The following is a 15,626-nucleotide window of genomic DNA, read 5'->3' as shown; positions in this document are numbered from 1 at the left end:
TTAAATTGTTGAATTGTTTATTGTCACACATATAGACACAATAATTTCAAGTTTGTACTGAAGAAAATAGGACCCTGGTGAGTTTAAAGGGAGTACAGGGATTGAGCACAATGAGAAATGTGCCAACCCAACGGGGTTTCCAAATAATTAGTCAGTAAATTTTAGCTTTTTTCCTATTTCCACCAACCTCCTTTCCATTTTGCTTTCAGAAACTAAAATACCCATTTTTCTGTTTCTGCTTTGGTCTGTAATCAAAGTCAATTTCTGCTTTAATTTGTGCTCAGATATCACAATCCTGTACACATTAATAGTTTTAAATCTGAAATTCTCTGTATTATAGCTATTGTAAAGTTAAATGCAGAGTTTTAATTTGAATTATCCCAAAAAATTGAACATTGATTATAAATGAGAGAAGTGGATGAAATAAACTCTCTATTTCTCGTACAATTTTCTTGATTTGCAAAGATAACTTCAACCGATCTTCGAATGTTCTTGCAAAATTGGAAGGACAAGATAGGTCCATTTCTGGCCACGTTGAGAGCACTTTCACTTCACTGGGTTTTACTCTGGTGAAAAGCAGACCCTTCATTCTACATTTCTACTAATTATTCTCTTTGGGAAGGAGAATGGATGTGATTTGCCAAGAGGAAATAAAAATAAGATTCTATTTATTCTTTGTAGTAGGATCATATCCAGTGACAGTGGGATAATTCAGATTAAAACTTTGCTTTGTATTTAGCTTTACAGTAGCTTCTCTGTAACAACTGAAAAGTGGCAAAGCAGCAGGTATGGATGGAATGCCCCCAGAGGTCTGGAAGGCTGGCAGCAAAACTCTGCATGCCAAACTGCATGAGTTTTTCAAGCTCTGCTGGGACCAAGGAAAGCTGCCTCAGGACCTTCGTGATGCCATCATCATCTCCCTGTACAAAAACAAAGGCGAGAAATCAGACTGCTCAAACTACAGGGGAATCACGCTGCTCTCCATTGCAGGCAAAATCTTAGCTAGGATTCTCCTAAATAGAATAATACCTAGTGTCGCCGAGAATGTTCTCCCAGAGTCACAGTGCGGCTTTCACGCAAACAGAGGAACTACTGACATGGTCTTTGCCCTCAGACAGCTCCAAGAAAAGTGCAGAGAACAAAACAAAGGACTCTACATCACCTTTGTTGACCTCACCAAAGCCTTCGACACTGTGAGCAGGAAAGGGCTTTGGCAAATACTAGAGCGCCTCGGATGCCCCCCAAAGTTCCTCAACATGGTTATCCAACTGCACGAAAACCAACAAGGTCGGGTCAGATACAGCAATGAGCTCTCTGAACCCTTCTCCATTAACAATGGCGTGAAGCAAGGCTGCGTTCTCGCACCAACCCTCTTTTCAATCTTCTTCAGCATCATGCTGAAACAAGCCATGAAAGACCTCAACAATGAAGACGCTGTTTACATCCGGTACCGCACGGATGGCAGTCTCTTCAATCTGAGGCGCCTGCAAGCTCACACCAAGACACAAGAGCAACTTGTCTGTGAACTACTCTTTGCAGACGATGTCGCTTTAGTTGCCCATTCAGAGCCAGCTCTTCAGCGCCTGACGTCCTGTTTTGCGGAAACTGCCAAAATGTTTGGTCTGGAAGTCAGCCTGAAGAAAACTGAGGTCCTCCATCAGCCAGCTCCCCACCATGACTACCAACCCCCCACATATCCATCGGGCACACAAAACTCAAAACGGTCAACCAGTTTACCTATCTCGGCTGCATCATTTCATCGGATGCAAGGATCAACAACGAGATAGACAACAGACTCGCCAAGGCAAATAGCGCCTTTGGAAGACTACACAAGAGTCTGGAAAAACAACCAACTGAAAAACCTCACAAAGATTAGTGTATACAGAGCCGTTGTCATACGCACACTCCTGTTCGGCTCCGAATCATGGGTCCTCTACCGGCATCACCTACGGCTCCTAGAACGCTTCCACCAGCGTTCTCTCCGCTCCATCCTCAACATTCATTGGAGCAACTTCATCACCAACATCGAAGTACTTGAGATGGCAGAGGCCGACAGCATCGAATCCAAAATGGAGGACCATAGCCTTCCCAAGATCGTGTTATATGGTGAGCTCTCCACTGGCCACCGTGACAGAGGTGCACCAAAGAAGAGGTACAAGGACTGCCTAAAGAAATCTCTTGGTGCCTGCCACATTGACCACCGCCAATGGGCTGATATCGCCTCAAACCGTGCATTTTGGCGCCTCACAGTTCGGCGGGCAGCAACCTCCTTTGAAGAAGACCGCAGAGCCCACCTCACTGACAAAAGACAAAGGAGGAAAAACCCAACACCCAACCCCAACCAACAAATTTTCCCTTGCAACCGCTGCAACCGTGTCTGCCTGTCCCGCATCGGACTTGTCAGCCACAAACGAGCCTGCAGCTGACGTGGACATTACCCCTCCATAAATCTTCGTCCGCGAAGCCAAGCCAAAGAAAGAAAGCTTCTCAATACTTGATTAATTAATTCATTGGAGAGATTACTAAATTTAAAATGCTATAATGCAAAATTTATTGCTTTGACTTTGGCCTCATGTTGCTTAGGCTATAAAGATCTCTGCTGCAATAGTTTTTCCAAGTTCTGCAAAGAAATGTTTAAGGCAAGCCCCAGGCATCTGAATAAATCAAATTCCCCACTTGTAGTTTTATTCTTTTTTTGCTTACTTGCATTCAGAAAAACAAAACTCAAGTGACAAAGATTTTTAGATCAGTTCAGTTGTAAATGAAATTTTAAGCACAAGCCTAATTTATGAACATTTTGAAAAGCAAAGTGCAGGTGATGAAAATATGAAGTAAAAGCAGAAAGTGCTGGAGATATTCATCATTCCTCAGCTCAAAATATTGAGTGGGTTTCTCTCTACACAGATACTACCCTATCTCCAACATTTTATATTTTAATTGTATTTATAATGAAATTGCATTTTTAACCTGCCAGTAAACTGGTGCTGGAGGGAGATTGCATAAAAGCACAAGAAATAGAAGCAGGCCATCTGGCCTGTCAATACTGTGCCATTACTCAATAAGATCGTGGGTGATTTGACTGTGGACTCAGCTCCATCTACCTGCCTTTTCCACACAACTTTAATTCCCCTATTACGCAAAAAGCTAACTGTGATCCAAATGTACTTAATGAGGCAGCCTTGAGCAGAGAATTCCAGAGATTCACTACTCTTTAGGAAAAGCAATTCCTCCTCATCTCAGTCTTCAATAAACTCCCCCAGATCTCGAGTCTACATCCTCTCATTCCAGTTTTTCCTACTGTCTTTTATCTCTTTCAGAATTTTATGGTTCTATAAGATCCCTTGTGGTGGCTCGCCCACGCAACAGGTGAACTGGCTCATGGAGTTGTGGGCAAGTCCATGCCAGATCTGACTGTGAGAGCTCTAGGTGCAACCAAGGTGACCCCGACAATCCAAACAGTATTTGGACCCAACGATGACCGACCCAAGCACGCATAATGCAGTTTCACTGAAACTGTTGCCTTTGTGGACTTTGCAGCTGCAGATCTGGTTTGAACAGGCAGAAGCCCAATTCCAGGTTAGGCAAATCGTATTGGATGCCACAAGTACCACTATGTGGTTAGTTCACTTGACCAGGAAACAGCAGGCTGCTTCATAGACTTCCTACTCCAGCCACCAGTTGTGGACAGTAATTAAACAATCAAGGCACTTCTGATCTGTACTTTTGGCCTCTCCCATTGTGAGAATGCAGCATGGTTGCTTCACATGGATGCCCTAGGGAACTGTGGGCCATCAGCCTTAATGAATGAGATGCTGGCACTAGCAGACAGCCATCAGCCATGTTTACTGTTTAAACACATCTTTCTGGAGCAAATGCCAGAAGTTATTCACCTCATAATCGCTGATGACTATTTCAGTGACCCATGCAAAGTAGAGGTCCGCGCAGATATCCTGTGGCACACCAAGCACCATGGGTGGGGTGGGGGGGGCTCCATCGACAAAGTTTCTGCTTCATGTCCAAAGGCCTGGATCTTCCCCATGCCACCAATGAAGCTGATGATGCCCGCACAGGGAGCGACCCCAGTTCAGACCGTTGATGTTTTTAAAACCACAAAAAATGAGGTTCAGGAGCCCACCAATGCTGCCAACCCTGTCCTTTTCTGAGTAATGCCTGGGCCGGCCATCACTAATGGCTAAGGTGGTTGGCCACCGTGATAGCCTCCTTTACTTATGGGACCAACACTCCAGGTGAAAGTTCCTTGTAGGCACAGAGGCAGAGGTTAGCGTCTTGCCCCCCACCCCTCAAGCCAAGACATCCACACTAGGAAGTCAGGATCGGTGCTCACCACTGCCAACAACAGCAGTATTCGGACATACGGAACACAAACTGTCCCACTACAGTTTGATACCAGCCTTTTCATCTGGCCATTTACGCTGGCAGCAGCGTTGCAGCCTTTATTGGTACAGATTTCTTCCGGGCGCACTGCCTCCTATTGGACCTCAAGGGGCAGCGTCTAGTGAATGTCAAGATTTTCCAGACCGACTCACTGAACGAAGCCAAGTTACCGGCCCCAAACCTGGACTCGGTGACTTTATCAAGCAAGAAATTTGCCAGAGTACTAGCGGAGTTCCCGACCATTGTTAAGTTGGAGTTCTCCACAGATACACTTAAGCATGGTGTATAGCACATTCCCACTCAAGGACCACCACTACATGCCCTGGCACGCAGGCTCCCACCTGGCAAACTCCACCTTGCCAAGTAGTTCAGGAAAATAGAGGAGATGGGGATCATCAGGCGCTCAGACAGCCCGTGAGCCTCTCCACTGCACATGGTGCCCAAGACGGCTGAAGGATGGAGGCCACGTAGCGACTACAGAAGGCTGAATGATGCCACCTCAGCGGACAACTACACTTTACGGCTAATTTGCATGGGCACGCATCTTCTCCAAGGTTTACCTGGTCCACGATTATCACCAGATTCCTGTACCCCAGCAATGTCCCCAAGACAGCTCTAATCACTCCATTCAACCTATTTGAGTTCCTGTGGATACATTTCAGACTCAAGAACATGGCACAGATGTTCCAGCAGCTCATGAACTCGGTAGGGCGAGGCTTGGATTTCATCTTCATCTACTTAGATGATATCCTGATCAGCAGCCGCTCGACCCAAGAGCTTTTGATGTACATACACCAGCTCTTCCACCGCCTGAGTGAATACAGCCTGGCCATCAATGCCACGAAGTACAAGTTCAGGCTGTTGACCATTGATTTCCTCGAGCACCACATCGACCAGCATGGAGCTGTTCCCTTGCAGGCGAAAGTCGAAGCCATATGCCAGTTTGCCAGGCCGATACAGTCAAGTGCCAACAGGAGTTCATGGACATGATCAACTTTTACCACTAATTCCTACCATCAGTGACCTGAATCATGCAACTCCTGTTCGGACTCATGTCTGGCAAGGCCAAGGAAATCACCTGGGACACGGAATTAACAGTGGCTTTCAAGCAGGTCAAGGATGCCTCAGCAAATGCCATCCATTTGGTACACCCATGGGTGGATGTTCCCACAGCCCTCATGGTTGACACTTCCAACTCAGCAGTCGGCAGCGTGCTGGAACAACTAATTGAAGGTCAGTGGAAACCACTTGCATTCTTCAGCCGGCACCTGCGATCCTCCGGAGCTGAAATAGTGTCTTCAACAGGGAGCTGCTGGGCCTCTACCTTGCCAACCAGCACTTTCAGTATTTTTTGGAGGGGCAGGAGTTCACAGTCTTCATGGACCTCAAACTTCTCATCTTCGCATTCGCCAAAGTGTCAGAGCCATGGTCAGCACAGCAGCCAAGCCACCTGTCATACATCTCAGAGTATACCACCACTGTCAAACACATCTTGGGGGAAAAACAACATCAAGGCTGATGCACTGCCTCACACCTCCATCCACTCGGTGCATTCCCTATCCCCAGGATTGGACTACGTGGTGCTCGCTAAGGGACAGCAACTGGATGAAGAAATGCACCACGCTACAGCACCACAGTCTCGGACCTGCAACTTGAGGACATCCCCATTGGCCCATCAGGCATCAACCTCCTCTATGACATGTCCAATGGCCAACCTTGGCCCATCGTTCCAGCCACTTGGAGGCATCACTTTTTCAATGCAATAGTTTGGCCCACCCATCCATTTGGGCAACCATCTAACTGGTGGCAGATAGATTTGCTTGGCATGGCCTAAGCAGGGAGGTCAGGTCATGCATACACTGCCAGACCAAAAAAGTTCAAAGGCACGTGAAGGCCCACCTCCCCCCCCCCCCCCCCCTCAACCCTTCCAGTCAAAGCACAGGAGGTTTTAGCATGTCCATATGGACATTGTCAGTCTACTGCCGGTCTCCCAGGGGTACCTGTTCACAATGATCAACAGGTTCACCAGGTGGGTAGAAGCCATACTGCTCTCCGACACGTCCACAGAGCCCTGCACCAGAGCCCTCATTGCAAGCTGGGTTGCACATTTTGGCCTGCCTGACAACATCAGCTCAGACAGAGGGTTACAGTTCACGTCCTGCCAAAGGACGGCACAGGCACGATTACTTGGGACCCAGTTGCACCTCACCGTGGCCTACCATCTGTAGACCAATGGCCTAGTAAAGCATTTCCACCGGCACCTGAAGTCGGCCCTAATGCTGCACCTCCAAGGCCCAGATTGGGTGCACAAGCTCCCATGGGAGCTTTTTGGTATCCGCACACCTCCAAAAGATTTAGCCACATCTTTGGCAGAGTTGGTATATGGCGCCCCATTGACAGTTCCAGGCGAGTTTGTGCCAGTGGCCGTTGGCCATGCACCCATGCTCACAAGAATCCAAGAGAAGGTAGGAACACTAGTTCTGGTCCTAAGCTCGTGCTATGGCCGACAGCTTCCTTTAATCCCCAAGGACCTCTAGGACTTGGACTACGTGTTTGTCTGTAGGGGCATACATCGGACTCCTCCAGCGGCCGTACAAGGGCTTGCACCAGGTGGTGCATCAGAAAGGAACCATGTGCTTCCTCAACATGAGTGTCCATTAGTTGTCTTTCACCATTGACTGCCTCAAGCCGGAGCACCTAGACCTGGAACACCCTGTGACTGTGCCACCCCCACGCCGACAAGGTCGGCCACCCAAACAGATTAAAGAGGTGTTGGCCGTGGACTCCACTCTTCCTAATGCCGGTTCGGGGTTGGGGGGGGGGGCGTTCATGTGGCAGCTCATCCATGCAACAGGCGAACCAGCTCACGGAGTTGCAGGCAAGTCTGCAGCAATCTGATTGTGAGAGCTCCGGATGCAGGGCAAGACCGCAACCTAGCAATGGATGTCATAAAGGTCCCAAGAATCGCAAGTATCATCAGGTTCCAAGGGATTTAAACGCATGTGAATTTTCTATTAAAGTCAGTCGGTTCAACCCACTTTCGACTGTGGTTCATTTGTCCTTTCCGTGCCTAGTGCGACTACACCCTTCTTGTTTTTCTGAATTCTAGCAAATATAGTCCCAAATGACTTAATCTCTCTTTATCAGCAAACCCCCTCATCTCTGGAATCAACCTGGTGAACTTCCTCTGCTCCGCCTACAAAGCCTGTACATTTCTTCTGCTGTCTTACCCCAACTAATTAATAATCATTTTGTACCTTGCAATTACTCTCTTATCAACAGTACCACCAGTTTGGGTCATCATACTTGCTGCTTTATCTCCAGATAAAAGAAACAGCAGATGTCCGTACACAAACAAAAACAACCATCAACATTATTCTCTGCCCTCTCAGTTTGGCAACATACAGTAAAATCCCTGGTATCCAGCACCTACAGGGATTGGTAGATGCCGGAAAAGTGAATTTTCTAATTGATTAAGACTGTGTTTTGCATGATTGGCAAACTAACTGCAAGGCATGCCAATTTTAAACCTGTATTTTTTCCTATTTATTTTCGGCTAATTTTTGTCGGTATCTTGAATTACGGAAAATAGGCTCTACTGCATCACCGTTCCTTCACCAAAACCAGATCAAATTCCTAAAATTCCCTCCCAAACATAAATCTTAATATTTATTTTCTTGTGCTTGCAATGTTTGTTTACATTTCTTCTTTGCTTACATTTCTCTTTTTGTATACACATCTTTCTTGAGTATAATTTACAGTAACCAATAAGTAAATTCTGCCTGGCCTACAAGAAAAAGAATCTCAGGGTTGTATATGATGTCATGCATAAACTCTAACAATAAATTTGAAAAAACAGTATGGTTGGTCCACCTACATCTCAAGGAAGCTCACCATTATCTTCTCAAGGGCAATTAGGAATGTCTGATTAAATGTTGGTTCAGCCTGAAAAGCCCCACATCCCTTGAGTGAACAATTAAAAATGGTCAGAGGCAATTAAGAAGCTAATTTGCCACATTGTCATTGATTCCATGGGCTCTCATCTTTCTGACCAGTTTCCAAGTGGACCCTAGTCAAGGGCCTTACTCAAGTTCATGCTCGATTACATCAACCACAATGCCATGGCCACATCCACATAATGGACCCTCCCTTGCTGATCATCCTTGCAGCCTCTCTGTGCAGATCCAGTTCCTTAAACTTTTTTTATCCTTATTAATTTGAATCTGAAGCTCAGATTGACAATGGATTGGACAGGAATCTGTGTGGCTGCAGAGACTGCAGGAGCGTTGGCAGCGAATTGACGGACATTCTGTAGGGAGTCTTGCTTCCCTTTCTCTTATTGTAAGGGGCACTGGGTGACACTAGTGTTGACTCTTTCTCTGCCTTATGACAGACAGAAGACAATTTTGTGAAATATCACATTCTGTGCCATTACATGACAATAAATGAATCTTGAATGCCACCATAGCAGTCAACATCAGACAGAAACATACAATTTCATAACTTGCCATTTTCCTTCTTTCTAATGCAGAGGTCAGCAATTTTGAAGAATTGCAATAAAATCTTGGTCCATTGGGCTCAGCAATTCTTTGAGTGATGTCAGTGGAAGGATAGACCTGAATTTAATTCAAGGTTAACGTTCATAATCTGTCAGCCATTAAATGCACAAGATTTTAACTGAGTTAAGTACACAGTGTGTCTTTTGTCTTGCCAAATGATAACAGTTTGTGTCAACACATAGGTCAACCCAAAACAACAGCCAGTGATTGCTTAAAGCATGTTTTGTAGCAAATATGCTGACAACTTAATTTGTACCCTAATAATTCCCACAATGGTGACAACTGGTTTAATTGTGTGTTATATCAAATGGGAAAATAACATTTCTGGTGCAACTTGAGAGTTGATGGCAAGATCAAAGTTGAATATCCACCCTTAGTGGTTTGGAGGTCATGGTAGAATTGTTTAAACTATGTGATGAAAATATTGCCGCATTGCTGGTGGGCAAAGACTTCCAAGATTTTAAGGCAGCAGTAAGTGTTCAGTGATATGTTTCAGTGTCAGGGCAGCCTGCAGTTTGGAACATCACCTGGAGAAACTGGTAATTTGATGTTCCCACCAATCTTATTTCCAACCAGAGTTCACTGGTTTTGGAAGCAATGCCAAATACACCTTGGTGCTGCAGTGTAGTCCAAATACATCAGAGGATGTGAAGACTCAAGAGTGGTGGGAAGGAACAAGATTTGTTTGGAACTTTCGGTGTTTGAGAAACATTCAGTCAGATGAGGGAAGAGCATTCCAGCACACCCTAACATATTAAACAACTTATCCAACCCCAACCGCACTCTCTTCTTTCTCCTCTCGCCAGGAACAAGATTCAAGAGTGTGAGGTTGCACACTACCCGATTCAAAGACAGCTTCTTTCCCACATTAACAGTCTCTCAAATGAATCTCATCAGCAAAATAATGTTGCCTTTGCTCTGTATTAACTGATCTCTCTCTTTTATACTGCTTTTTATTTGTATTATGCATGCAATGTCTGACGAGACTGCACTGTACATACACAAGTCTTCTAGATGATAAAAACAGTGACCCCAGGATGGGGAAGTACTGCCATTGATAATATTAACCATTCCACAAATAGTGCCCACCCTCATTGGTACAATGTCTATTGATGTCACTGTACCAGTGTCTGTGAGCCATAAATCTCACTTCCCACTAATCAGCCAATCTTGAATTTTGTCTAGGTCTTGCTGCATGTGGACACAGGATGTTTCATTAGCTGATCTGCTCAGTGGAAGCGAATACTTTACTATTCTTTAATTAGTGGCCCCAACTGCCAGCATTTTGTCTTCACCTTAAACTGCATTCTTATTTTATATACAATTTTCACAATTGATTTCCACATGGAAGTCAGTAAACAGGAAGCAGAAATTTAAGATAATCAGTTTTTTTTTAATTGTTGATAAACCCAGCAAGTTCTTGGCATATGGAATTCATTACTGGATGATAGTAGATTTAAACAGGGAACTGAATATACATACCAGAAGTTTTTTAAAAAATGCAGGGTTATAATAAAGAGTAATTGTCCCCAAAGTGCCGGCACAGGAACAAGTAGCTCAAATCTTCTTTCTTGCTGCACAATTCTTCAGTTACATACAGTTCGGCTTAGATGCAAAATCCAAGCAGTTACATGAGTAAATTTGAATTACCTCCAGTGACAACCAAAAGGCTCTCCTTCTTCTCTTTCTCAAAACGTGTTGCCATCTCCTCTTGAGATGCTTCTTCCTCTTCATTCTCCTCCTGAAGTCGCTTCATTCTCTCCATTAGAGCTTCCAATTCACTAACGGAGTCAGAAGTCTACAGAACCATTAACAGATCCAATTTTAATGCTGTTATAGAGGACAGTGCAACAGTATTTTAGTCAAAATTTGCATTCCAAACACGTGTTACTTTATCTACAAAGTAAAAGATGGGGGGGGGGGGCAACAGCAGAAAACAATCTTATGACATTCTCTGCATACAGTGCCAAAGGCAAGAATGCAAAAATTATAAAGGAGAATAATTTCAGAAATACTGCTTGAAACAGACTGCAATTATACTGTCAAAACAATACCCTTAGCCCAAGATCACATCCAGATTCTAAATTCACAGGAGAATTGCCATACCAGAGAGTTCGAATCATCTTTCTCTAATACCATGATTTGCATGCATCTTCTCTCCAATCTTTCCTTAATCACCATTTTTTCCAGATTCAAAAATGGAGAAAGTAACCTTTTTTTTTAAATTATACTTTTCTCAATACCCTGCACTATTTGACATTGTAATACCATTCCCATACACTGGATAGCACATATAACCATTTACGGCACGGAAACAGGCCATGTCGGCCTTTCGAGTCCGTACTGGTTGACCAGGTAGAATGTAAAAAAGAACCTACTTCCTAATGAAACTTAACACCAGAACAGGAAAGAAAGTTTTTGTAGACAAGACCTAATTAAGATTAGAAGATCTAAGATGAATTTATCATGTGCAAGTACATGAAATGTATTATAAAACAAAGCTTTCCATTGTACATAACCACAAAACTCAAATTCCTCGACTCCAAATTACAAGTGTTATCTGGATGGCTAAAATCCAACTGTTTTATCCAGAAAAAAAATGCCACATTAACCGCCAAACTTGGGGAAATCCAGAGGATTAATACTAACCTCTACCAATACTAAGTGTTGCAAAAATTGCATGGACTGATTTGGAGAAATTCCTGATTTTTACAAGTTCTTTTTTTCTCTAACCTCATCAAATGAGTGTGGTGATCAGAAATCCTAGGTTTATTCACACTGACTAAAGGCAAAATAAGTGGACCTCAATTCCATTTTGAAGGGATTTCTTAATTATTCAATGAGTGCCCCAAAAGAGTCAATTCTCCTGATTACAATGCCAACAAATCAATTCCTTTTTGTCAGTAATTATCTTTTTATTTCAAAAGGGATGTGCCTCTCAATGTAGCCTAGCATGTAAAAGCTCAAAATAAGTTACTGATAGACCATTTAAATAACTAAAAGTCATTGATGAAATTTTCAATGAGCCAGTTTTTAATATCGAGACATTTTCATTCTCAAGTTAAAGGAAATGCAAGCATCTGGAGCAAGTGTAAGTAGGTGATCATCTTGTAAACAATCACTACAATTCTGTGAGATTTAAAGCATTCATGGAAAGGATACGAATCATCCTCACGTTCATGTCTTCATGGGGGAGGTTGATTTCAGTAGTGCGACAGGATCTGATGGAAGTTTGGAACCACATGATTTCAGGTGAAAAAACAGCCAATGTGAGTCTTTTGAAGGATATCTATAGTTCAGGGACTCCATATTCCACAAGAGCAAAAATATCAAGATTAGGGAACCATGGCATACAAAAGAAACTGAAGGTTTGATGAAGCAAAAGGAAATATGTAGCAAGAATAGATCATTGGGACCAAGGAAGTCTCTCGAGAAATTAACAGCATTTGAGAATATCCATATAATTGGCTGGTCCATAAGGTTAAGGCAAATAGGATCTAACACAAGCTGGCTAATCACAATTGGCTTGGAGGGAAGAGACAAGGATGAATTTATTCTGATTGGAAGACTGCAACCAGGGGTGTACTGCAAGTATTCTGACCCTTATTGTTTCTGAATGGGTTAACAACAGTGTGAATGCACGAGGTACTATCAACAAGTTTGAAGATGACACAAAAGTTGGGGCTGTTTCTTATAATGAGGAACGTTGTTTAAGGCTTGAGAAGTACTGTATATACATACACTTGTATTTTATGGACAAATTTTCAGGGAACAATTGGGGGGGGGGGGTCAACTATTACTTGCATACTACTTTTGACCAAATTACCTGTGTCGTTTCAGGCATCAGGAGCTCAGATGGGCACACAGCAAAGGCTAGGAAAGAGTCAGCATCCACAGTGTCAAGAGCTCTGATGGGTGGGCGGCCCAGGCCTAAATGAGAATCAGCAGTCATGGCATCGAGAGCTCCGGTGAGTGGGCCAAAAATGGGAGGGGGGTGATTTTTTTCCACATGATATATGGGAACACACCCGATTTTTGCGCCAAAAATAGGGATTCAACTTTTACATGGTATTGACTACTACAAGGTATACAGAAAAGATGGAAATTCATGCAGGCTGTTGGTAGATGGATTCAAATTTGACAAGTGTGAGGTGATGCACTTTAGGAAATCATTTCAGGGCAAGACAAACAGTAAATTTTTAACTTAGAGCTATAGCAGGGTAACAGGCCCTTCTAGCCCACATGTCCGTGCCACCCAATTACACCAATCAACCTACAAACTCTTAATTTTTGGAGGTTTGGAGGAAGCCAGAGCACCCGGAAGAAACTCACTCAAGTCATGGGGAGAGTGTACAAATTCCTTACAAACCGCACCGTTCTGAACCTGGGTCATTGGCACTGTAATAACATTGCACTACTGCAATGACAAACCACTGAGGAATATTGATGAACAGAGAGACCTAGGGGTTCAATTCAAAGTGTCAAACCGAATAGAATGCTGAAAGTAGCATATGGCCCACTCCTCACTGTAGGTAGGAGCAAAGAATATGAGACATTATGTTGCAACTTTACAAAGCTCTGGTTTGACTTCACTTGAGAGTACTTTGCACAGTTCTGGTTGCCCCATCACATGAAGGATATGCCCATGATGGAGAGAGTGCAGAGGAGATTCACTCAGATGTTGTCTGGACTGGAGAACTTTAGTTATAGGGAGAAAATGGATACGGGTGGATGCTAATTGTACTCACAGTTGAGAAGGTGGACGAGTCAGGCAAGTCTTGAGCCCCTTTTTTTGAACCCTGTCCTCGGAATTAACTGGGAATTTACTGAGATAGGGTGCAGTGAAAAAGGAACACTGTCCGAATACCAGTGTCAAATGATAACATACACACCAGGGATTAACTGCCTCTACCCCTACTCATATCCCTGGCATGCTGATAAAAACCAGTGGAAAAGGGACAGCAGAAAGTCACCTGTTTCCAGTTGAAGGTAGAACACTCAAATCTTGGGGATGAGTTGTGTTCAGCTGAAAAGAATTAGTGTCCCAGTTAAGGGCGGCCCAATGGAAACAATACAAAAGGCTTCCTATCCAGGGACACTGCATAGCTAAATAACTGGGATGCCAGTGGAAAAAGGGCTTTGCACAAATAGGAAAGATAGATGATACAAAGCTAGAGATGTAAGTGGAATTAGTGTAACTCAGGGTTTCCCAAATGTAATAGCTCACGGAACCCTTTTGGGGAGGGAGCACTTGGAAATCACAGAACTCCAAATGTCAATTACAGCTTAAAAGACCTGGTACATACACAAGCATAGTAAGAAAGTAAATAAACTCACCTGTAGTGGATCAACTACCACCCAGGACTTAGACTAAGTATTAGTAAGGCACCCCCACACCCCCTCCATCCAACACCTTCCCCCGCCACAGGCCTGGGCTACCCCTGGTCCCCCTCGCCACATCAGACTCTGCCAGCTGCACACCACGCCTATTGTTCACTTACCGCAGGTGACAGGCTGGACCCTGATATTTCAGAGTCCCCTCCTCACACACGCCACAAATTTTCATGCCGCCGCCCCTGGCTCCCAGAAACCACCACATGCGTCACCCCTGCAACAATTCTGGCCCACAGTCGCTGGCTTCACCTGCACAGATCGTTATTACTCCCTGTCATTTCTTCCACAGTACCCATTTTGGGCAAATGCTGGTGTAAATAGGATAAAAGGTGAAGGGTCCACTTCTGTGCTCTGTAACTTACAAAGATGATTGTTTTATTTTAAATTTTAGGTTAATCTCAATAAATTTTGGGGAACTCAACTGGGCCAACAGCAACTGTGCAAGTAAAGGAATCAAGAGCTAAGGGAAAAAGGAGTGACTATTAGCTCAGGAAATGGACAATGAAGTTGGATCAAGCATATTCCTACTGAATGGAAAAGCAGTCTCAAGGGGATAAAGTAGTTTATTCCTATTCCTCGACCTAACAATAAGTGTACAGCCTTTTTGTTTGCAAGTCAGCATAACAACCTCACTGAAAACATCTAACTTCATTCCTCAAATCCAAACTGATGATTTATCAAGTCATCAAAGGAAAACAGATTTTACTTTGACCTTAGAAAAGAATTTGAGTCATGAAATTCAACTTCGTTTTCCCTCTTCCAGGATAAATGGTATTTTTTTCTTCCAATTCCAAACAAAGATTACATTAGTTCTAGGCACTGGCTTGAGGCAACCCTAGATAAAAGCAACTCCCTCTACTATCAAACCCCTACTTATATTCAGTGTCCAATTTCCAACTCTACCTTTTTATTTTACTCTATATTTGACATGAGATTTAGCACAGGGACTCTACTGGTAAAGAGAAATATTTAAAGAATATCAGTAACATTGTGAGTTGGTTACTTTTACTGTAGTCTCATTTGCTTTGATTTAGGCTCTGTCAGTCACAGTTCATCTGTGACACACCAAAGTCCACAGATGCTGTAATTGTTATAAAAACAAAAATGCTAGACGAATTCAGCATATCACACAGCATCCACAGGAGGTTAAAAATATACAATTAATGTTTTGGGCCTAAGCCCTTCAATGACTTGCAGTTTATCTCTAACCCATTTTAAATAAGAAAGCAATTGTGCACACTCAAGATAATGATCAAACAGAATGCAGATAGTAAATTG

At 43.6% G+C, this 15,626-nt stretch overlaps 1 protein-coding gene across 5 annotated transcripts in view; it reads right to left on the bottom strand.

The window, feature by feature from the left end:
* Window positions 1-15,626, bottom strand: part of LOC138739205 (sestrin-3-like) — a 96,367-nt gene that overhangs the window by 18,908 nt on the left and 61,833 nt on the right. For all 5 annotated transcript variants that reach the window (XM_069890792.1, XM_069890791.1, XM_069890794.1 and 2 more), the window contains one exon: window positions 10,605-10,752. In XM_069890792.1, the coding sequence (XP_069746893.1) occupies window positions 10,605-10,752 (148 nt within the window). The remainder of the gene's footprint in view (window positions 1-10,604; window positions 10,753-15,626) is intronic.

Source organism: Narcine bancroftii, chromosome 7 (genome assembly GCF_036971445.1).
Source record: "Narcine bancroftii isolate sNarBan1 chromosome 7, sNarBan1.hap1, whole genome shotgun sequence".
Classification (NCBI taxonomy): domain Eukaryota; kingdom Metazoa; phylum Chordata; class Chondrichthyes; order Torpediniformes; family Narcinidae; genus Narcine; species Narcine bancroftii.
The sequence above is the reverse complement of the archived record's forward strand: the minus strand, read 5'-3'. Positions and strand labels throughout refer to the sequence as shown.